This window comes from Staurois parvus, unplaced genomic scaffold, assembly GCF_062004578.1.
Source record: "Staurois parvus isolate SC_StPar_1 unplaced genomic scaffold, SC_StPar_1.0 ptg001506l, whole genome shotgun sequence".
Lineage (NCBI taxonomy): Eukaryota > Metazoa > Chordata > Amphibia > Anura > Ranidae > Staurois > Staurois parvus.
In genome coordinates, this window is record NW_028319302.1 from 430,274 (window position 1) to 453,509 (window position 23,236).

General features: G+C 41.3%; 1 protein-coding gene across 1 annotated transcript in view; it reads right to left on the reverse strand.

Moving 5' to 3' along the window:
* Nucleotides 1–1,442: 1,442 nt before the first annotated feature.
* The window catches only part of CDKN2D (cyclin dependent kinase inhibitor 2D), a 32,610-nt gene continuing 10,816 nt past the window's right edge, over nt 1,443–23,236 (reverse strand). Inside the window, exons 2-3 of the mRNA XM_089662627.1 lie at nt 11,216–11,377; nt 1,443–3,940 (exon numbers count right to left, since the gene is read on the reverse strand). Of these exons, the coding sequence (XP_089518753.1) occupies nt 3,596–3,940; nt 11,216–11,356 (486 nt within the window). The 5' untranslated portion in view covers nt 11,357–11,377 and the 3' untranslated portion in view covers nt 1,443–3,595. The remainder of the gene's footprint in view (nt 3,941–11,215; nt 11,378–23,236) is intronic.

Below are 23,236 nucleotides of genomic sequence, written 5' to 3' on the forward strand. Positions count from 1 at the left end.
TCTGGCACGTGCTTGGTGAGGACTATGAACTTCACATCACATCAATCCCCAAAGGGCAATTTTCTTCTAAACACTGCGCTAGCAGTTATGGAATACAAGTGTCCTCCCACGCTACGGTTTGGGAAACCGGAATCTATGAAATTTATCAGCATAAGCAAAGCTCACAATGCAAGCTCGTGGGAGTATTATAAGGAGGAACATTCCTCATCTGCTAGTCCGCCTACCCCTAAATTGTAGTCTCATGAGTGATCTGGGGACATTTTTTTTAAAACTACTTTTGGGAGTCATTTAGTTCGGAATTTAGTTTCTGAAGAGGGTGACGGGGCTTTGATAATCTGCACTGCGTTATGCTTTTCTCTGTTTCATATACATTTGTTGACATGTATAATTTTAAAACGATAAAAAGAAATGTAAAACACTAACACAAATGATACTGCAAGACAAAGAAGAAGCCCACAGTTCAAAGTTCAAAAGTGTCAATAACCCTCGTAAGTATAAAAAAAAAATATATATTTAATATAATGCTGCTGACCATGTTTAATGCATTCTTAAAACTTGGGAAGAATGTAAAGTTGCCTTGTACTCTAACCCCCCCCCGCCGCCATTGCCTTGCATAGTCCCTTGGAGCCCTTGCATGGCTGGAACTACAGCCTTACGTACATACGCTGCCTGTTTATATGCACACGCACAGCCCTGAATCTGAGCACTAGCAATGCAAGCCCCCAAAGGCTCTTTACAAAGATGCTGCAACTGTGCCCTGAATAAGTGAGGTGACAGTGTCTCCATACAGCCCTGGTTCTCTCATGGAAGTTGAAGCCTGAGCCCTTATCTGAAAACAACCATGCTGAAAACAGATGCCACCATCCATACTCAGAAGAAATGAACAGGTATTTATAGGACATCTCTCACAAATAGTCCATCTTTGAAAAGCTGATTTCAGATAGAAAAAAAAAGCCCCAAATACTTAAGTGAAAATAAATGACTTTCAGAAAACTGAATTTTTTTCAGTCCAACAAAAAGCGACTGAAGTTTGATCAAGACCTGCACAAACTGTGAACACAGTATTCAAGATATTTCAAGCCCAACTCCAGGCACACTGCAAGGTTAAATGCTTGTTAAGTCTATGGTTGGAGGAAAAAAGGTGTGAGGGCCAGTTCATACCAGATGCAGTCCAGTGAGGCGAGTGTTAAAAAAAAAAAAAAAAAAAAAAACACACACATTGACAGTAAGTTGTATGGGTTCTAGTGGCCTAGTTTATCCCAGTGCCAAAAAAAAAAAAAAAAAAAAAAAAAAAAAAAAGGTGCAGAAAAACTACTGTTTTTTTTTTTTTCTTCTTGTTTTAACTGTGCTGAAACATGGCAAAAACCCACCACAATGCACATATCCCCATTTAAGATAAAAAAAAAAAAAAATAAATAAATAAAAAGGGGGGGGGGGGGAACGGCACCAAAAGAGCACATGCAAAGACGCATCAGGACTGCGTTTCTATGACGTGAACTGACCCTTAAACTTAATCTAGGCCCAGTTCACACTTGAGCGCTTTGTAGCTCAAAGCTCAAAAAACAAACACTCTGGCTCCATTCACATATAGGCGTTTTAAATTGCGGGTGGAATCACCGTAATTCTGCCCACAATTTCAAAACACTCTGTTAAAATGTCAAATCGCACCTCAGAGTGTTCAAGTGCCTTTCACTCCAACGGCACCTAAAACCGTGGGTGAATTCTGCCGGGATTGTTGTGCATCGCCCAAAAGATGTTTCACAACTTCTTTTGGGTAACACGTGTTGCGCAATTGCAACGTGATTCGTTGCGCGAGAATTGCAGCTGAATTGCTGCGTGTTTTTAGGCGCCATTAAAACGAATGACACCTGAACATGCTAATGTGCGATTCAACATTTTAAAAGTTTTGAAAATCGCAGTGATTCCGCCTGCGGTTCAAAGCAACTTTTTGTGAACAAAGACTAAACAAACAAATCTATTGTTTTCAATAGCCCCTGTTCTGAGCGTCCTGTTGCTTGTAGCAAAATGCCTGTCACTCAAAAAAGTACATGAGCCACTTTTTAGGCAGAATTGAGCGGTTTTGTCCCTATAGACCTCAATGGAAATGCCTGAAAAGTGTTCGATGAGCTTTTTCAGCAGCATCCACACTTTTTACTTGCGGGGGGGGGGGGGACCTACCAAAAGCTGCAAAAACATGCAATTCTGCTCCAGAAAATGCAACGCTTCGGTGTGAATGTAGCCTTAGTTCTTCCTCCAGTAAGCTTCCTCTATCCGTGTGACTGGTCTTCTCTAAGGCTGGCCATACATTATACAATTTTCTTGAGATTTTTGCTTTAGATTTACCAAAAACCATATAATAGGAGGTCAAACCCAAAACAACACTTTCAATGGTTTCCAATTAGGTAGAACCTTGCACTACACAGTTGAAGGTAAATCTAAAAGGAAAATGGGCAGAAAATTGTATAGTGTATGGCCAGCCTAAGGCCCTTGGTTGCCTGCTTACCTCCTCACATACAATGCAGGACTAACAGCCCTGCACTGAACATGAAGGTGCTGTAGGGCAGTCCATAGCATCAGGAGGAGAGCACGGACGTCTGTTGTAGGGAATACATCAAGCAATACAATCCCTTCCTCTACCCCCTAGAGTGAACAAGCATTTAACCCTTGGTGTGTGTGTCATTTTCTAACCAGGAGTTGGGCCTGCAGAGACCAACAAACAAAAAGTCTGATAAATACAATTTACAGAATGTCATCTTTGCTGCCCTGCCTTATACCTTGATCTTTTTCCCCTCAGAAAAGTTAGGTATTAAATCTTGTAATACCTGATGGTTACTGTGCGTCATAGTACCTTCAGATCACATGACAGCTTACTTTCAATCCTTTTGCATAAAACAAGATGTAATAGGTAAATAAACATGACAAAATATTATTATGCATCAAAATGAAACAACCTGAGTAGTAAAAGAAAAAATTAAAAAAAATTAAAAACTGCACATAACCGGCCATAAGTACACATTTAAATTATATGCATACATATATATTAATATATACACCCAAAAAGTCTCTGAAAAGCCTCCAAATTGTCCAAAATGGACAACAGATGTTAACAGGCAAATCCAATAAGATGGTGCAAAGAGCAACAATGATATCTGCTGCAACCCAAAAACATTCAGCATTCCCTACACCATCTTACTGAATATTTCTGTGCATTGATAAACTTCAACATGAACAGATCAGAAAGATAAAGTGCATGAGTTGCTCAACAACAGAGATGGCCATTTTGTGAAAGAAGCCAATATTCTTCAACAGCCAGCCTTAAGGAATCCATGTTATGGCTGACTTATGTGAGATGTCATAGGCTCTAATAAAAAAAAAAATATATATAATAGAGTCTACGGAGGATATTAGGACACACGGTGGCTTTCTTCACATTGCCTGGAGATGGATGCACTTTATTCCTGTCCAAGGGATTAATCTGTGGAATTTAAGCTGTGTTATATAATGCGGCAATACCAAAACACACAGCATTAGCAATATGGATCACACCATCTGTTGTTCATGTGGCCTCTTTGATGCCATCAAATGTTTTTTTTTCCTACGTATAATGCTCCAAAACAGCTGCAAGGCTGGGATCAAGCGTAGAGGCGAGCTGTAAGGGCGTTCGACCCTCTCGGTCACGATGCTGCAGGTTGGATCGTGAAGCGAGGTAGACAACGACAGGAATGTGACCTTCACGAAGAGCCAAGTGAATAGGGAGAGACCCGGAGACATCAGGCACATTAAGATCTGCGCCATACTGAACCAGGATCTGCAATGTGTCTAGGAAACCTGTACGGGCTGCATCGTGTGCCGGTGTTATTCCATGCGAGTCTTGAATGTTTGTCGTGGCTCCTTGTTTCAGCAGTTCTGATGCTACAGACGTACTACCGAACATCATCACCTGTAGACAGATGGATAGAAAGAAATGTATTCCAGACATGAAGGAAGAACAGACCAATTGCAGTATCACCTATTTTAATTCTTTAAAAGAACTGCAATTTATATCGTAGTCCTCCTGCCCCTCCCAGTTTTACACACATTTGCCCCAGATCCAGCATGTGGCCACCAACTATGATGCCCTTTCCGGGCAGGCCCACCCATGAGCTTTAGATTCGGTCTAGTTAGTCTAGGGCAGTGGTCAGCAAGCCGCGGCTCGTGAGCCACATGCGGCTCTTTACACGCTTTCATGCGGCTCTTCTGTGTGCCGGGCGCCCGCTCCCCTCCCTCCTCTCGGGCGGCCGCACCAAAAGTCAGGACTCTGCAGCTAGCCCGGCAATGGGCAAACTACGGCCCGGCGGACCTTTTAATCCGGCCCGCGGAGCGTGGCAAACATTGGCTGTCAGGATGTAGGCGGGGCAGCGTGACGAACTCCTCTCCTCTCACAGTCCGCCCTGAAGACCGGAACGGCGCGGGAACACGGCAAGAGGAACCCGCGGAGCAAAGGTAAGTGAATTGACACAATATGGGGAATGAATTACTATAGGGGGGATGAATTACTATGGGGGATGAATTACTATAGGGGGGATGAATTACTATATGGGGGATGAATTACTATAGGGGGGATGAATTACTATATGGGGGATGTATTTTCAGTTTTAAAAATGTGGCTCTCAAAATAAATTTCAATCGTGGTTTTGGCGAGATTTGGCTCAGTTGAAAAAAAAGGTTGCCCACCACTGGTCTAGGGTAAAATCTTGTACTCAGGAGAGTGCAGAGCGCAAGTGAGGAACATTTTGACTATCTGCTGTCAGGGTGGATTTGATTTAAATCAAACTGATTTAAAATCACTAGTCAGTAAGGCTTGATTTAAATCCTAGTTTTCTACATAAAGACTAATTCTTGCTGGTATAACTTTAATATGCAAGTAGATGAAGATTTTTAGAATAACTTTTCATATTAGTTTTTTTATCCCCAGTTTAATAGGTTAATCATTCATATTTGGACAACTTTTCTGTTGTACTTAGGAAGGAGAAAAATAAATAATCATTACCTTAATAATAACAATTTAAATAGATTTATTCATCTGAAACAATAACATTCCAGCATATGTGATTTGCTTAAACATCCATGTTTGGTAACCAATTTGGCTAAACAAAATATATATATTTTAAGAAACGTAGACTGTCAGCCCCTCCCTCCTCACATTTAGTTTCACTTTCTTCTTGTGCAGATCTATTCCACTCCAAACAATCAGAAAAATATTGTTTCTATTCTATTCAATGAACTTCTTGAAACTTAGCACTGAAGGGGTTGATTCTGTATTCATAGGTTTGTAGAAGTTAGGATGAAGGTCTTTTTCTTAACTCTGTTCATGTTATAACATTTTTGCTGTGAAGAAGAGGCATGTGATCTCCGCTGAGTCAAATTCAGTTTTGAGAACTGCAAAGTAAACCAATCATCTGTGATAATATCTTGTAGGCAGAGAAACTGCCCAATAATTTTACAAAAACCTCTGGAAAAGCATGACATTGTGAATGGATTCATGGAATTTAAAAAAAAAAAAATTAAACCTATACAGCCTTATTCTACATAATTAAAAAACTAATCTTTATTTCATGATGGAATAACCTTTGGATGGTAATATATTTTCCTCCAAAAAGCATTTTATTCAAAAAAATCTGATTTAAATAAAAAAAAAAATCCAATTTTTTTTTTTTTTTTTTAAATCATTGATTTTTATCCACCCTGTCTGCTGTGTAATCTAGACAGCGTTCTCTCACTGGATTGGGTACAGGAAGGTGTAAGAGCGAGAAGAGGACAGGAGACTACTATAAAAGTGCAAAGGTGCAGTTGCACATTAATGGAAAACTAGAATGTCATACCCACATCCTGTTATCCCTACACCATGCATAATCTCCATCACGGGGTATAGGGTATATTTAGACGTGTTTAAATCTCTCTCTTCTCTGAAGCCCGTTTGGAATGAGCTTCAGAGGCGATGAGACAGAATAATTGGGGTGAAAGGCAGTGAGGAGAAATAACATTTCCCTACCCTTGTTGTCTCCTACTGTTCTGATCTAGAGGCCGATACCACCCCAGATGAGAAACTTCAAGCCATCATATCATTACAGTCCGGTAAAGCTTCTGGGACTTATTGCCTCCTGGTGGAATATTATAAACACTATGCTGACATTCTGGTTCCTTGCCTCCACAAGACACTTTCACATGTTATTCGAACTCAGACCTTCCCAACATCTAAGATGAAGGCAATGATTGTGACTATATGCAAACCAAGGAAAGACCCTAATACATGTTCTTCTTACTGCCCAATAGACCTCCTTAACGACCTCCCGTCCATCCGTTGTATATAAACGGCCAGACGGTGGCAGTGCAGGGTCGGGTGGCATCCGGACACAGTGGAACACCGATCGTCGGACGGGACCTCTGTGCGAGGTCCCGATCATGTGATCACTGATCGGCCGATCAGTGATCATATGCAGAGTAGTAAGCAAGATGTCACTTCTGATATCATTGCTTACTACGTGTGAAACATCACAGAGATCACATGGTATAAGGCTATTCCAAACAGCCTTGTACCATGTGACAAGCTGTGACCAATCACAGCTCACTCAGTAGTTCTCAATGGCTGCAAGAATGCAGACAGAGAGAAGGAGAAATGATTGCTTTTACAGCCTTTATCGGTGATAAAGCAATTAGTGTATGAAAAAAAAAAAAAAAAAATCTTCATCATCCCCTACAAGTAGTACAGTGTCACCATGGTGACACTGTACTGCTAAGGTGACCGTATGAAAAAATAAATATAGAAAAATAAAAGTAAAAAAAAAAAAAAAGTGTTTAAAAATTATAATTTTTGGTTATAAACTAATTTGGTTTATTTTTTTTTACTAAAAAGATAACGGAATAAATTTTGGCCAAGATTTATGATGAAATACTATTTGCAAAATTTTATAAGAAAAAACACTTTCAAAATTTGTGGACTTTTTCATTTACATACCACCAAAATAAAGTTTTATTTTTTTTTTGCTATTTATTCACCACTGGGATTTTTATCTGTCTGAAAAAATGCTAAAAGATTTATATGGGTACAGTGTTGCATGACCGCGCAATTGTCATTCAAAATGTGATAGCACTGAAAGCTGAAAATTGGCCTGGACAGGAAGGGGGTAAAAGTGTTCGGACTTGAAGTGGTTAACGTGGGTGCAAGTATCCTGGCGAAGGACCTAGCTGGAAGAATCTATTACCACGCAGGTTCATAAAGATCAGGCTGGATTCATCCCAGGTAAGGGCACTGACAACTTATTCTCACATCTCCGTGTTCAGCATGTCAATAATGGCACCACAGTTACCACTTTTCTAGACAGCGAAAAATCATTCGACTCTTTGGAGTGGCCACACCTCTGGGTCACTTTACTTATATTTTGTTTTGGCCCTAAATTTATATAGTGGGTCAAGTTAATATATTCAGCCTCTACAGACAGAGTATTTGCCAACAATATCGTCTCCACTTCTTTTGCCTTACATAAAAGGTGCAAGGCAGGGTTGCCCCGTCACTAGGCCTTTTAGTTTTGGCCATGGAACCCCTTGCAACTTTGGTTCATGCCAACCATCAAATTCGAGGTCTGCGGGCAGGGGCACTGGAAGACAAGTTATCATTGTATGCCAATGGCACGTTGCTGTGTAATAATGATGCTCAGTCCTCCTTGACCGCCTCTCTGCAGACCTTTATAGACTTTAGTTATTACTCAGGTAGAAGCATAAACTGGTCCAAACCTACCCTCTTTCCCTAAGACAAACATGCATATCAGTTGGCCACCACTACCCCCTTGCAATGGGTTCAACAGTTTAAATATTTGGGAATTTATGTTTCCCTAGAACCCAAGTCCTTTTTGGAATAGCTCTTACCATACAGCTTCCTACTGAAGCAGCTGGTTTGGCTCTGCGGAATTTGTATTTTTTTTTTACTACCTGACCTCCCTTTTAATTACCCCACACTACTGGTTTACTTTTCCTGATGGGAGCCCTGCTTTAGATTTGGAGGCGATAGTTGGCTCCCCTCAACTACTCCAATCTTTGGTCTATAGAGGGCCCCTATTGTCTCTGGCCGTAACTCAAACATTGAAAATGAGAATTAAAGCTGCTCAAAATGGTCATGTAACCTCGAAGTCTGGTCTCCTAAAACCCCTCTCTGGGGCAACCCTGTGCTCCCTCACCTGACTAAAATTTCTGATTCCAGCGGGAATTCACACCCTCAATCATATCTTTCAGACAGGCGACCTCCATACCTTTGACTCATTAAAAGAGGAATATGATCTCTCCAACTGGCATTTCTTCAGATATCTTCAACTTAGGCATGCCACTAGGAACCCAATTCTCTCAGACATACATGAGCAGAGGCTGCCCAGGCAAATATGACAAAATCTGGTCCACATACAGTAGATAGATTTCACTTGAAAACCCACTCACCTCCATCCACCATCTTCTGTAGTTATGATTGGTCAAAAAAGTGGGTGGGTATGAGTCTACCTCTAAAAATTGCTAAATGGTGCAGGCCAGGAGTCTCCTGGCCTGTCCATTAAATTACTTGAAAGATGCAAAAGAAGTTTATGGTCAAGTCAAACCAAAAGGTCTGAGACCATGAGTCTTATGAAATGGATGTAGAAGGAATTAACCCTTTGATATGCTGGATGAAAGTGGAAATTAATCAGTGGCTTGATGACCGCATTGCATAACATGAAGATATTGCATAAAAGTAACATATGTATGATCTATGAATATGCTAAAAATGTATGGTAGGGGAAAAAGGATAGCAGTTAAAACATTTACTGCGATACCAGTTCAGACGCTAGTAGATACCTGAAGTCTTACAGTTGCTGTACAAAGTTAATTTTGCACACCTACAGTGCAGGGAGTGGTGCGACAACCGAAAATTAAAAGACAGCAAAATGAACAAGCCGCTTCTGCCTAAGGGAGTCCCACAACCCCTGACAGCACAGAGAAACAATAATTACAGGGTGATGTTTTGTTGTTGAATAGATCAAACAATGATCAAACTGCCACGGGTATGAGACTAAACCTGACCACAGACAGTGTTTTTGAGCAAAACTAAAAAGAAGAAAAAAAAAAAAAAAACAACACACGCGCGCACGCTAGATGGAGAAATCCCACCAGCCAGTCGATCTTATTGCAACGGAATACATTGATCAGTAGCTCCGGCTAAGCTGTGTGTGGGAAAATCCCAGGAAATTTATGCTAGGCATGTGCAAGACCCCAATATGTATAAGGGGTGAGGTCCTGGGATTGCCCGGGACTCCACCGTCTCTGTATAAGTTTTCAGGGAAAGACAGCAAGCCTGAAAGGAAATACTTGTGCTGTGCCCTCTATTTTACTAGCACATAGTGATATGGGAAGCCCTTGTCATGTAATAATGGTTTTTGGGAAAACAAGTAAAGAACTGCGTACAGTGCTCAGCATAAATGAGTACACCCCTTTTGAAAGTAAGATTTTAATCAATATCTCAATGAACACAAGAACAATTTCCAAAATTTTAGTTTTGTAGAACGTTTCATTACATGAAAGTAAGGTTAATAATAGAACTTAAATTGCAAAATCTTCTTTACTCAAATTAGTTGATGCAAAAATGAATCCACCCCACAACAAAAACTACTCCATCTAGTATTTTGTATGACCTTTATGATTTGTAAGGACAGGACCAAGTCTTCTAGGCATGGAATGATCAAGTTGGTGACATATTGCAACATCAATCTTTTTCAATTCTTCAAGAATGACCTCTTTTAGAGCCTGGATGCTGAATGGACAGTGATGCTCAACTTGTCTCTTCAGAATTCCCCATAGGCGTTTGATTGGGTTCAGATCAGGAGACATACTTGGCCACTGAATCACTTTCACTCTGTTCTTCAGAAATGCAATAGTGGCCTTAGATGTGTGGTTTGGATCATTGTCATGTTGGAAAAATGCACAACGACCATGGTCATGGAGTGATGGTAGCATCTTCTCTTTCAATATAGAGCAGTACATGTGTGAATTCATGATACCATCAATGAAATGCAGCTCCCCGGCACCAGCAGCCCCACAGAAGGACACGGCCACCACTGTAGGCAGAATGCATTTTTCTTTGTACTCCTCATCTTTACACCATACAGTTTTGAAGCCATCAGTTCCAAAAACATTTATCTTGGTCTCATTACTCCAGAGTAATATGTAGTCTCCATAGACTTTCTGCATGGGCCCTAGCAAATTCTAGATCGTTTTTTTTGTGCATGGGCTTTAGGAGAGGCTTCCTTCATGGACGACACCCATTCATGCCATTCCTCTGCAGTGTACCCCGTATTGTGTCACGGGCAACAATCACCCCAGTTTGGGTTTCTACTTCTTTAGCTAACTGCAATGAACTTGCATGACGATTTTCTGCAACCCTTCTCATCAGAAGACACTCCTGTCGAGGTGTTAACTTCGGTGGATGGCCTGGACGTCTCTGTGAGATGGATGCAGTTCCATTGTTGTTAATTTTTGTATCACTTTTGCTACAGTATTCTGACTGATAAGTAAAGCTTTGCTGATCTTCTTGTAGCCTTCACCTTTGGTCTATAAAGAAATTATTTTCTCTCAGATCTGGTGACATTTCTCATCCATGTGGTGCCACTGCTGTCAGCATGAAATGGGAAGGGGTTTTCTTTGTTAAGAAATGCCCCTTTATAATCAACTGTCTGCTGGACACCTATTTAATGAATAATTAGACTTACCTGTAACTGAATTCTTGTTAATTAGGATTTTGTTGTCTAAAATTTAGCTTTTTTCCTAAGCCTTTCATTGGGGTGTATTCATATTTGCAACATGGTCTTGAATGAATTTGTTAGGAAAAATACTTTTTTTGTGTGTGCAAATTAACAAATCTTGTTTGCAATCAATGGCCTGTATTTGTGGAAGTATTTTGTAGTATGGTGCCCCATAGAAAAGTTTGACTCTGAAAGGAAACTAAAAGGTTTTCTGACAAATCTTTTGGGGTGTACTCATTTATGCTGAGCACTGTAAATATAGTATAACAAAAAAAATACAATTCATAAACTTAAACAAAACACATTTGGCACAAACAATTATAGCCTTACTTTATTATGAAAATTTGCCAAATTTGCCACAGTTTCTGTGTGGGTATAAAAAAAAAAAATAATAATAATAATATACACAATCTCCTGCACACCTGCAATGCAGTCCTCCCAAAGCGGTTGAGGCAGTCGGGATGGATCCTCTCCTGGTGCAGCAGTCTCTTCACCTCCTCAAAATCTCCCTGAGCTGCCGCCTTTGTCAGGAGGTCTCCAGCACTCGTCTCTTGAAGCAACATTGGGGGTTTACAGGTGAACACCTTGAGAAAAGACACAGTACACAGTAAACCTATGCTGTCTCTATGGAGCCGGAGAAAGACAGACATACAAAAACAGACACATACCAGAAGAATGCATCATTCAAGTCGTCTGATTGAACATTTTTATGTTTGCAAAATAGAAAAAAATTCTAGGCATTCTAGGCAAACATAACAGGAGCATCAATTATGTATACCACAAATTTTAAAATCACAGTATTTTTTTTTTTAATGCATTGACTTGATTTATTAAAGGTACCCTTAAATGGAATTAAAAACAGAGCCTATTGCTATCCTAAAAGTGAACAATCTAGAATTTATAAATGGCTGCAAAAAACCTCCCAATGCAATACAGCGTCCTCAATACACAAAAGTGGAGCTGTACTCATCTTCACTCCAGTGATGTGGCATCCTGGAGCTGCCCACCAGCCACTCACATCTTCGGGTAGCTGGATTCCGGGTATCAATCTTCAGCCGCTTTCACTGGCTGGGCCGCAATGACATCACTCCCATGCATGCGCAGTTGTTCAGTCATGTCGGCACTGGCAAACTTCTACAATGAGCTGCATGTGCACAGCTCACTGTACAAGGGTGGACAGGAATGTAAGTAACTTTAATGAAGAGGAGGCATTGCATTAAAAATCCCACCAGTTTTCCCATTTTTTTTTTTCTTTCATAAAGTTGCACTTTGACACGCTGTGCTCTGTTTTGTGAAGGAATGCTTTTTTTTTTTTTTTTTTTTTAAAGATTACTACATCAGCTTCCCAGCTCTGTCCAGCAGATGTGCAAGACCTACTCAGCACTGGATTCATAGCCAACACATTCATACTCTTTACATGTATCGATGCGAGAAAATAGGGCTCAGCAGAAGATTGTACTATGAGGTTATTATTTTTATTATTATACAGGATTTATATAGCGCCAACAGTTTGCTCAGCGCATTACAATATAACAGGAGACAATACAGTTCAATACAAGAGGGATAGGAGGGCCCTGCTCCTTGGAGCTTACAATCTAAGAGGGAGAGGCTAGTGGTACAATAGGTAGTAACTGTGGGGGATGGACTGGTTGAAAGAGTAGAAGATTCCAGTATTAGCTGAGGGCAGGATAGGCTTCCCTGAGAGAGGTTTTCAGAGATCGCCTAAAAAAGTGAGCAGAGTAGGCGATAGTCTAATAAAATGGGGTAGAGAGTTCCAGAGGATGGGGGAAGCTCTGGAGAAGTCATGGAGACGAGCATGGGAAGAGGAGACAAGGGAGCTAGAGAGTAGGAGGTCTTGCGAGGAGCGGAGAGTACGGTTTGGGTGATATTTGGAGACCAGATTGGTGATGTCATTTGGGGCGGAGTTATAAATGGCTTTATAGATTATTGTTAATGTTTTGAATTTTATCCGTTGGGCAATGAGAAGCCAGTGGAGGGATTGGCAGAGAGGGGTGGCAGATACAGAACGGTTAGTAAGGTGGAGGATTCTGGCAGCAGCATTCATGATAGACTGAAGAGGGGATAGCCTGTGATGAGGTAGGCCATTGAGGAGGGAGTTACTATAGTCAAGGCGAGATATAACAAGGGAGTGAATGAGTTGCTTAGTGGTTTCCGAGGTTAGGAACGGGCGTATCTTGGAGATGTTGTGGAGGTGAAGTCTACAAGGTTATCATTTTAAACTTTGTTTTGTGGTGTTATGTTCTGTGAGCTGGGGAATACCACAAGGCTATGTTTTGTACTTATTTTCAAAAACTTCAATAAACACAAGTTTACAAAAAAAAAAAAAAAAAAACTCTCCCTAAAGTTTCCCTATGTATACATAGTCGTTTACAAGCAGTTGAGTTTATAATCGTTTTTTTGAACACACCAACCTTGTGTTGAGGATTAGATTTTATCAGCGTTTCAAATGCCAACCGCTTGTAAACGCAGCTAACCGCGTTTATAAGCGTTTGCATTTAAAAGCTTTTTTTTTTTACTGTTCCATATCCAGATGCTGTCCAGAGCCTTTTTCATCATCAGAAATGCATGCAAAGCGTTTTCCATGTATTCAAATGGACCCGATACACCAGCGCAGTCAGTTCCAGGTTTTGCGTGGAGAAAAATATGGTAGAACGTGCCGCATTATTCTCATGATGGGATCCATAGTGAATACAACCAGAAAAGACAGGTCACCTCAACACATACTGCTCTCTCTGCTTCTGCTCTCTCTATTTCTCTCAAAATGTCTGAAATAGTTAATTTTTTTACTGCTTTTCAGTGCATTCTGGAAGGTCTCCTGAGGTTATCTTAGCTTCTAAACATGGTATGCAAACATACTAAACAGATTTTTAACCTAAGTTTTCCAGCAATTTCCATCATTCAGAAGAGTTTTCCCAAACGTCCCGTGTACATGAACCCTTATACAGCTCTGCTACACAGCACAGTCCTGTGGGACAGGGATAGCGAACTAATCTTAATTTAAAGGGAACATTCACCCCCCCAGGGTGACTTGAAGCAGAACTTCAGCTCCCTTTTAAGTGGAACTGTCCCACCCCCTCTTATGGCACATGCTGGAGGGCTTTGCCCAGCCTTTCTGGCAGAGTGCTTTAGCAGATCCACACACTCCGGGAGATTTACGGCACATGTGCAAAGACAGCAACATTTCAAGCCATTCATAGTAGCTGTCTCTGCACATGGATGAGGAAAGCCACAAATGAGCTGGAGAAATCTGCACAGGGCTCAGCAGGGCCTATTGCTCTGTGCACACACAAAATACTGGGGTGTGGGGGCACAGAAAAAAAAAAAAAATAATTAAATTGTGAGAGTGGGGAAGAGGCAAGGCAACATGAGAACTTAGATTAGGGTTAACGAATATGTAAACCCAGCATTTCATATTCTTGATATATACCTGTTATACCATGTACTTGTATGAAAACATATCCTGTTCTCTTTTTATTGCTTCCTCTTGTGTGAAATCCCTGGTATTCCCGCCAGTCCTTCTGCTTTCCTATTAAAAACTGATCACACTAGGCATGAGAAGACGGCGTGGTCAGTTCTTTAGCTGTGCTGGGAACTCTATCTGCTCTCCTCCAATGATCAGACTTGTCCTGACACACCCCTGCAGAGCCATTCACTGGGAAGATCAATGGGCTGCTTTTTCTCCTTGCCCACCTCTCTGTTAAGCTGAGAACAGAGTGAATCTGATCACTTATAAAAAAAGGAGAGAGGAAAAAAAAATGTAATATCTATACACAAATGTTCTGCCTTTCATTTCTATTTTAAAAAGAATTGGTTGTTTTACAAGGTGAGGGTTTACATATTTATTATACAGTATTTATAAAGCCCCAATAGTTCGCTCAGCGCTGTACATTACAAAGGGGGACAGAACAATAAAATACAATGCAAAACACGAGGGGATCGAGGGCCCTGCTCTTTCGAGGTTACAATCTAGGACTTTAAAGGTACGCTTTCAGGTCCTGCACTTCTCTCTGAGATTATAGAACTCAGAAGAGCCAACTGGTTCATGATGTCTGCAATGTCAACCTGGGATATAGATTTCAGTAATATTCAAGGCTGCGTTCACACTTCTGCACATGCACTGGAGTCCATGTCATCAAGTTGAACAAAAAATACATGCTGTGTGTGCTATAGGTTACATACCCCATAATTTCAAATGAAACATTAAGGACTTGTTCACACTCCTTCCCAAACACCCCATAGCGTTTTGAAAGGCATTAGACAGGCATTGGGGGAGCATTTTATAGGCATTTTACAAGTGTTAAAACCGTACCAAAAACATCTAGAATGAAGTTAATGGTATTAACACCTCACAAATGCCTACCAAGCGTTTAAGGAGCATTACCATAGACTTGAATGGGAGGAGCTGAAAGGCTTCAACTCCTCTTGACATGACATGAGGCGTCAATTTTGCCGTGACACTAACGCTTCAGTGTGAACAACACTGTGTGCTGCCATGTGTATAATTTTCATAGGCGTTTGAGGGGTGTTAAAAACGCCCCTCAAAAACCTGCAAAACGCCTGCTTACAAAGCTAGTGTGAACAGAGCCTAACCCACTGTCACCCTGATGCATTTTCGGTCTAAGGACAAATTATAAAGGCTCATAAAAAGAAAAAAAAAAAAGAAAGAAAATCAGCCAATATACAAAATATGCAGCACAATATTGTGTAACCAAATATGTACATATACCTTGCTATGTGACAATGGTAAAATAACAAAGTGCATATTCCGTGCTTCCAACATATCACCTTATATAACCACTAACGCACTATTTCATATTCATGCCCTTATTAATCGTGCGTTTAACAAATCTTGTCCACTGTGCATTTAAATCTAAACAGTGTCCCAATATGACAAATATAATTATTAGGGCAGCACAGTGGCTAAATGGTTAGCACTTCCGCCTGGCAGTACTAGGGTCGCTGGTTCAAATCCCAACCATGGCACCACCTGCCTGGAGTTTGCATGTTCTCCCTGTGCCTGCGTGGGTTTCCTCAGGGTACTCTGGTTTCCTCCTACACTCCAAAGACATGCTGGTAGGTTAATTGGCTCCTGTCTAAATTGTCCCTAGTATGTGTATGTATGAATGTGAGTTAGGGACCTTAGATTGTACATCTCTTGAGGGTTAGGGACTGATGTGAATGTACAATATATATGTAAAGTGCTGTGTAAATTGACGGCACCTGTAATAAATAGTGAACCGTTCCTTTAAAGTTCTGTGCTCCATGTACTAATGTGCAATCGCTTCTCTGTATGTAACCATCCAGTGCATTCATGTAACCTCCACTTCCAGCACACTTATGCGCTCACCTTATGGTTTTTGCCCGAACCGTCAGGTCAAACCTCTACTTTCCCTTTAACCCGGGCTGGTATAATGGTATGACAATCTCCAACTCCTCTTGCACCTCCAAACTCCACAATGAGCCACTTGGGAGTGGGCCCAAACCGTTGGGGCAAAAAGTGCTCTTTTCCCTTTACCCAGGTGGGTATGCTGGTATACGTAATCTCCAATTCCTCCTCCACCACCAAACTCCAAAACGCACCACAGAAATGGAAAGAATGCTCCAGATAGTGAAGTATATCAAAACCAATTTTTTTGTACTTTATTAAAAAACTCTTAAAATATGCACTCACATTTGTTTGTGTCTTCCTGGGACACTGCAGGATCAAACACTCGTAAATACAACAGCATACATTCCCCTTATCCAAGATGGCGGTACGTACACTTCCGGTTACGGCTTGACGTTATCGGCATGCCATACGCATTACGTCACGACATGTGACTTCATCAGGAGTAGCCGATTGGACGACAAGCCATGCCTTTTATTCCCATTCATTAATCATCATGTGTTACACCTGTCTTTGCGCCATTTTGTTGGAGACTGTCACATGGTCTCGGGCGCCATTTCCTTGTGGTCCTATGTTATTGTACTTGCCACTGCTCTTCCTAACGGACACAGGAGTATCCTATCAATACAGCCACCCTTTAAAAACTTTAAAATTGACCAGTTGGATGCATAAAATATATATATATATATATATATATATATATATATATATATATATATATATATATATATATACACACACACACACACACACACATATATACATACACACACACACATATATATACATACACACACACACATATATATACACACACACACACATATATATACACACACACACACATATATATATATATATATATATACATACACACACACACACATATATACACACACACACACACACACACACACACACACACACACACACACACACACACACCTAATTATAATATATAATACATTAATTCGTATATAAATCTGTAAACAAACATCCTGGTATATCAGCTAAGCCAACGCAATTTGCATCAACATGCCAAAAAAAAAAAAAACTCAATTTAAGTGCACACATAATTTTGCACATGAAAAAAATGGCCAAAAAAAAAAAAAAAGTGTACAGTCCTATTGTTTTCCAAAACTATTACATATTGCAAAGAAAATCTCACTCTAGGATAGTAAATGGGAGCGTTTCACTATAAGAGCACTTAAAGCGGAGTTCCACCATTTTTCATACTTTACCTGATTATATCATCCATGTGAAATAAAGAACAAGTTGGATTTTTTTTTTTTTAATATACATACCTTTAAATCCACCGCAAGCCTGCAGTTCCGGTTTGCGGCCTGACGAGGCGATGACGTCGTAAGGCGATTTGCAAGGTCTCCTGGGATGTCATTTCCTGTATCCCAGGAGTCCTTTGGTTTCCTGTAATTGTGGGACTTTGAAACCGGAAATGACATGAATGGGAGGTGTTTCGCGCCATTTTACCGGAGACCAGATTACAGGAAGATTACGTGGATGCTGTATCCTGCTGCGTCCTACGCTGTGCCCTATGCTAGAATTGCAGAGTGTGTACATTGCGCCAAGCAGTTTCTGTACTGCGCAGGTGCGAGAACAAGTGGTGCATGTTGGGATAGCCAGCAGCACCGTGTAACGGAACCGGACTGCACTAGGGTATTTCCGTTAGCCTCCCGCTTCCCTGTCTGAACACAGATCCACGGACACCACCGCTGGCCATATGAGACTAGACAGTACCAGACTTGTATGAAAGACAGGAAACAGACTGCTTTATTTTAACATAGGTACAAAATATATACACAGGGCGGGGAAAACACACCCAGACAGGAAACACATCAGCAGGCTGTCCCATCAGGGGGAAGGGCTGCCGGAAACATTACATCCCATAATAGTTTGCTCCCTAGCAAGGCACACAATAGAACAATGGGAGGCACCACATGGCAGTGAACAATGAACAACCCCAATAGTAGAACATTTCACCCTGTACCCATAACAGGCACAGGGTGCCTTAGACATAATGGGAATATGGGGAGCTGAGACAGGGGTCTCCCCACATTTCCAAAGAAGGCTGTGTTCCATGGGCCCCCCACCCAAAGTGACTCGCTTCACACACCAATTCCCGGAAATAAATACCTGCGGGCTTCAGATGCCCACCCTGTCTGCTTCCGAGATCATGGTAAATTTTTAATAATTACTAAGTAATTACAATGCCTTTACTATTGAATTATTCCAATTGTTAATGCCATTTGAAAGATCACCGTGGATCTGCTTTTACCAAAAATGTATTAGGGGGACTGGAGCTCCGCTTTAAGTGTTCTCATTTCTAAAAGTCTATATGGAAACATGCATATAAGGAAAGTCAGAGAAAATCAGAATTCCTTGTCTGCACACTTATTCTGGGTTAGTGACTCAAAGCCAGACAAGTAATATATGCAGAAGGTTTAATTCACATAACGAACAGCAAGGGCAGCCTGCAATGCCTCTCTCTTAGGAAAGTGTTTCTTTAACCACTTGTGCTCCGGAAGGTTTTACCCCCTTCCTGACCAGGCCATTTTTTGTTATTCAGCACTGTTCTACTTTAACTTGCAATTGCGCAGTTATGCAACACTGTACCCAAATGAAATCTATATAATTTTTTCACACAAATAGAGTTCATTTGGTGGTATTTGATCATCATTGATTTTTTATTATATAAAAGAAAAAAAAGACCAAAAATGTTGAAAGAAAAAAAAAATATGTTTCTACTTTCAGTTATAAAGCACATCCAAAAAAAAAAAAAAAAATCTTCATAAATTTAGGCCAAAATGCATCCAGGGGCGGGGTTTTTTTGCCACCTGTATTGGTGCTTTTTTTTTTCATTTCAGCCAACAGGGGTGTTTTCTTCCACTGAAATTTCGGTGCATCCCTACTACAAACCATGGCATATATACTGGAATTTATGCAGGTATGACACCACACTGATAACGGCGATGATCAACAACTTACAGTGCGACTGTGATAGTGTGACGGGCAATCTGGCGCTAGCTGGGAGGTATACTGACATCAATAGTAAAACTAATATAGTGATCAGAACCAATACTGTACACTGTCACTCTATTAATGACAATGACTGTGAAGGGGTTAACATCTAGGGACAATCAAAAGGTTAACTGTGTAATATGTGCTGCTTTTACTAATGGATGTGGCTGTTTTTACTCCCTGAGAAACAGTTACATTGCTGCTCTGTGTACAGAGCCCTGTGTTGATTGTAAACACAGGGCTCTGTGCTGTGACTGGACACAGTTGATCAGCAGGTCCTGGCAATAAATCATTGGCTGGGAACTGCTGACAAAATCAAGCTGTGTCCAACCTCAGAGCGGGTCAGCATGCATGCTTGTGAAGGGACAGCAAGTGGTTAAACCAGCAGCAAAGACAACTCTTCTCTGGGGAGGGGGTATACATCTATTGAGGGAAGATTTTCATTTACAGAGCACCAGTTCTAGGAGCAGTCAGCAAATGCAACAATTACGGAAATTCAGATGCAAAGAGGCTTTGATTCAAGTAAATCTGCCGAGATATGCAAACAGACGTTGTGGTTTTGTGACCAGAGTGCAGCGGGGGGGGGAAATACCCTGTGATTTCCTCGTGTCTACCGATACACCTTAATAATTACCCTGAAAAGGCAACAAGGAGTGCTCAAGTGTATCTGTGGTGAAAAGGTGAAATCCTATATTCGTTTCCATGTTGAAGTTTTATTATTTCTAGCCTCCACCTATTAATCTGAATGATCTTGAAGTTTGTAAATTTGCTTGTATCCCACACATATCCTTCACTGAGGCTGCATTCACACCTGAGCGTTTTGTAGCGTGAAGCTCGAAGCTCCAAAACACTCAAGGGGGAAAAAAAAAAAAAAAAAAAAATCAGTATTACTCTATATAGAGATGGTTCACAGATCTACTCCAAGTCACCTGAAGCGCTAAAAAGTTTTGGAGCTACTTTTGTAGGTCAAATTGGGCAGATCACGTTTTTATTCTTATAGAAAAGAACAGAAATGCACAATTGGCGCGCTTTTGCACACTTTCACATGTTGTGTGCGATTTTCTACTCATATTAAGCATTTTTTTTTTTTAAATAAATAAATTATATGAATAAATGTAAAATAAATACACAAATAAAAAAAATCATAAATATTAACCCCTAACCTTAAAAAAATATATTAATAAACACCCAAAAAAAAAAAAACACACAATAATAAATGTTTTTATTTATTTGTTATTTTTTTTTTTTTTAGGGGGTTAAGGTTATGTATTAATTATTATTAAGTTATAATTACAAGTATTTATAATTATTTTAACATATTTAAGAATGTATTAATACTATTATCACCCTAACAATAAATAAATAGAAAGAAAAGAAATGAAATAAAATACTGACCCTAACCCTGACCTAACTCTAACCCCTTACCCTAACAAAAACAAAAATAATAAAAACTAAAAGCTGATGGAAAACTAAAAACAGAAAAACCTAGCAACAAATGATACAATAGATTATATTTTTTTGTACTAGCTAATAAAAAAAAGCCAAAGCTCAAAAATGGCTAAAAATGCTGAATAATCATGCAAAAAACACAGTAAAATATGTGCAAAAAAACAACAACAAAAAAGCGATAAAAACCGCTACGATCATATGTGAATGGAGCCTGAATTCTGTGCCACGCAGTCACTATGCCCTGTGAATAGTAGTAGGTGTTGATAGAAGGAGTTTCAGGAGGTGGAGTCAGTACAGGAATCACTGCTTGCAGGCAACAAGGTACCATGGGATATGTAGTCCTTAAGGAGGACATCGGGTGCCTGCACAGCATCCTAGTTTGCACCTCACCGCTAGCACTGGGGTCACCGCTTGTCCTCTGCTTTATAGCAGAACTACTGCTACAGGGCTGTGCACAATCACGTATACCGTATTTTTCGCTCCATAGGACGCACTTTTTTCCCCCAAAAAAATGGGGGGGGGGGGGGGGGGGAATGTCAGTGTGTCTTATGGAGCGAATATAAAGCGGTATTTCTGCCGCCACAGTGCCAGAATACCGGGCCGGCCACTCAGCTCTTCTCTCCTGCAGGGCCTTTCCTGTTCCTCGCTCCAGCGCTGTACAGTCTTCCCGCGCTGGCTTCTGTAACAGCCGGGTGCCCACTGCGCATGCGCGAGAAGTGCTGCGCTTTGTGAATGGTCCGGTGTCTTCTGGGACACGACAGGTCCCAGAAGGCGCCGGGCCATTCACAAAGCGCACGCACAGTGGGCACCCGGCTGTCACAGAAGCCGGCGCGGGAAGAAGAGGGAAGGACAACTCCGCGAAAGTGGGAGCGGGTACCTGTCAAATTCAGGTACCCGCTCCCCCTCCCTCCCCAAAGGTCCGCAGTCTCTGGTAATCTCCTTTACTGTCCACAGTCTCTGGTCATCCCCTGTACTGTGTCCCTGGTATTTTCCCTGTACCGTGCCCGCAGTCTCTGGTCGTCCCCTGTACCGTGCCCGCAGTCTCTGGTCGTCCCCTGTACCGTGCCTGCAGTCTCTGGTCGTCCCCTGTACCGTGCCCGCAGTCTCTGGTCGTCCCCTGTACCGTGCCTGCAGTCTCTGGTCGTCCCCTGTACTATGTCTGCAGTCCATTGGTTCAGAATATTTTTTTTCTTATTTTTCGCCTCTAAAACCTAGGTGCGTCCCGGTCAGCGATCGTTGGGCAAAGCAGTTGCATGATTGCGCAATTGTCAAAGTGTGACAGCGCTGAAAGCTGAAAATTGGCCTGGGCTGGAAGGGGGTAAAAGTGTCTGCACTTGAAGTGGTTAAAGCAGAACTCCAGGCCAATTTTTTTCCCCCCATGCAGTGGAGCTGTGCCCAGCACTGCACAGGTTAAAGTGACTGTAAGGGCAGATTAAAAAGAAAAAAAAAAAAAATTAGTTCACCCATGCAGTGGGTAAGCTTTAAGGATACTTAAATTCTCAAATTATATGTAAACTGAATATCTAAACCCTCATATAAGCCTCAAAGCAGGCCTAAAAATTTCCACTTGCCTGCTCACATTTGGAGAGTTGGAATAATGTGGAGGCAAGTACGGCTGCCATCAGAGGGAGCCGGAGGAGAAGGATGCGAAGTCTGTATTTGCAGCTGCTGGAGGAGCATCTTCTTCCCCATGATCAACTTGGACAGTGTGGAGAGCGGCTATACCGCTCTAGCTTCTGCCCTCCACAGCCACTGGCAGCCTGGCATAGTGATAAAGTGAGACTGGGGAAAGCAGCATGCACAGGACGCAGGCTGTATCCGCTCTGTCTCCGTCATCCTGTCTCCATTGTCCTAGTCCCTCCCTCACTCTGCTGCTTGTCCAATCCAAGACTCTGCCTTCCATTAGTGTCCACCCAAACCCGCCCACGCTCCAGCTGCCTGCATGCAATGTACTGTGAGAGGAGTTCTATGGGCAGCTGGGTGTCAGTTTTGAAACAATAGATTCTAGTTGTCACAGCCCAGGGGCAGACCAGCCTGAAGGGGGAGGCATAATTGGTGAGTGAGCCTTCTGTACCCAGAACAGCCCCCACCCCTTTTTGCTCTGCTTCTTCTTTCCCCTTTTTTCGCTCTACTCCTTCCCTCTTCTCTCTCCCATCTTTTCCTTCCCCCTCACCCTCCTCTCAGGATCTGTTCACACATGGACGTTTTGAAACACGGGCAGAATCGGCACAATTTCAAAATGCTCAGAGATGAAAAATTGCTCATTTCATTGCCCTGATTATCAGTGTAGCCCCAAAAGTGCCCAGCAGTGCTGCCAATCTATGCCACCTATCAGTGCCGCCAGTCTGTGCCGCCTATCAGTGCCTCATCAATGTACATCATGGCAGCCTCATCACACATTGGTAAAGGAGAAAAATTACCTGTTTGCAAAATTTGAAATATAAACTAAGAAAAAAATTTTTCTTCTTCAAAATTTTCTGTCTTTTTTTTGTTTGTTTAGCAAAAAGTAAAACACCCAGTGGTGATTAAATACCACCAAAAGAAAGCTCTA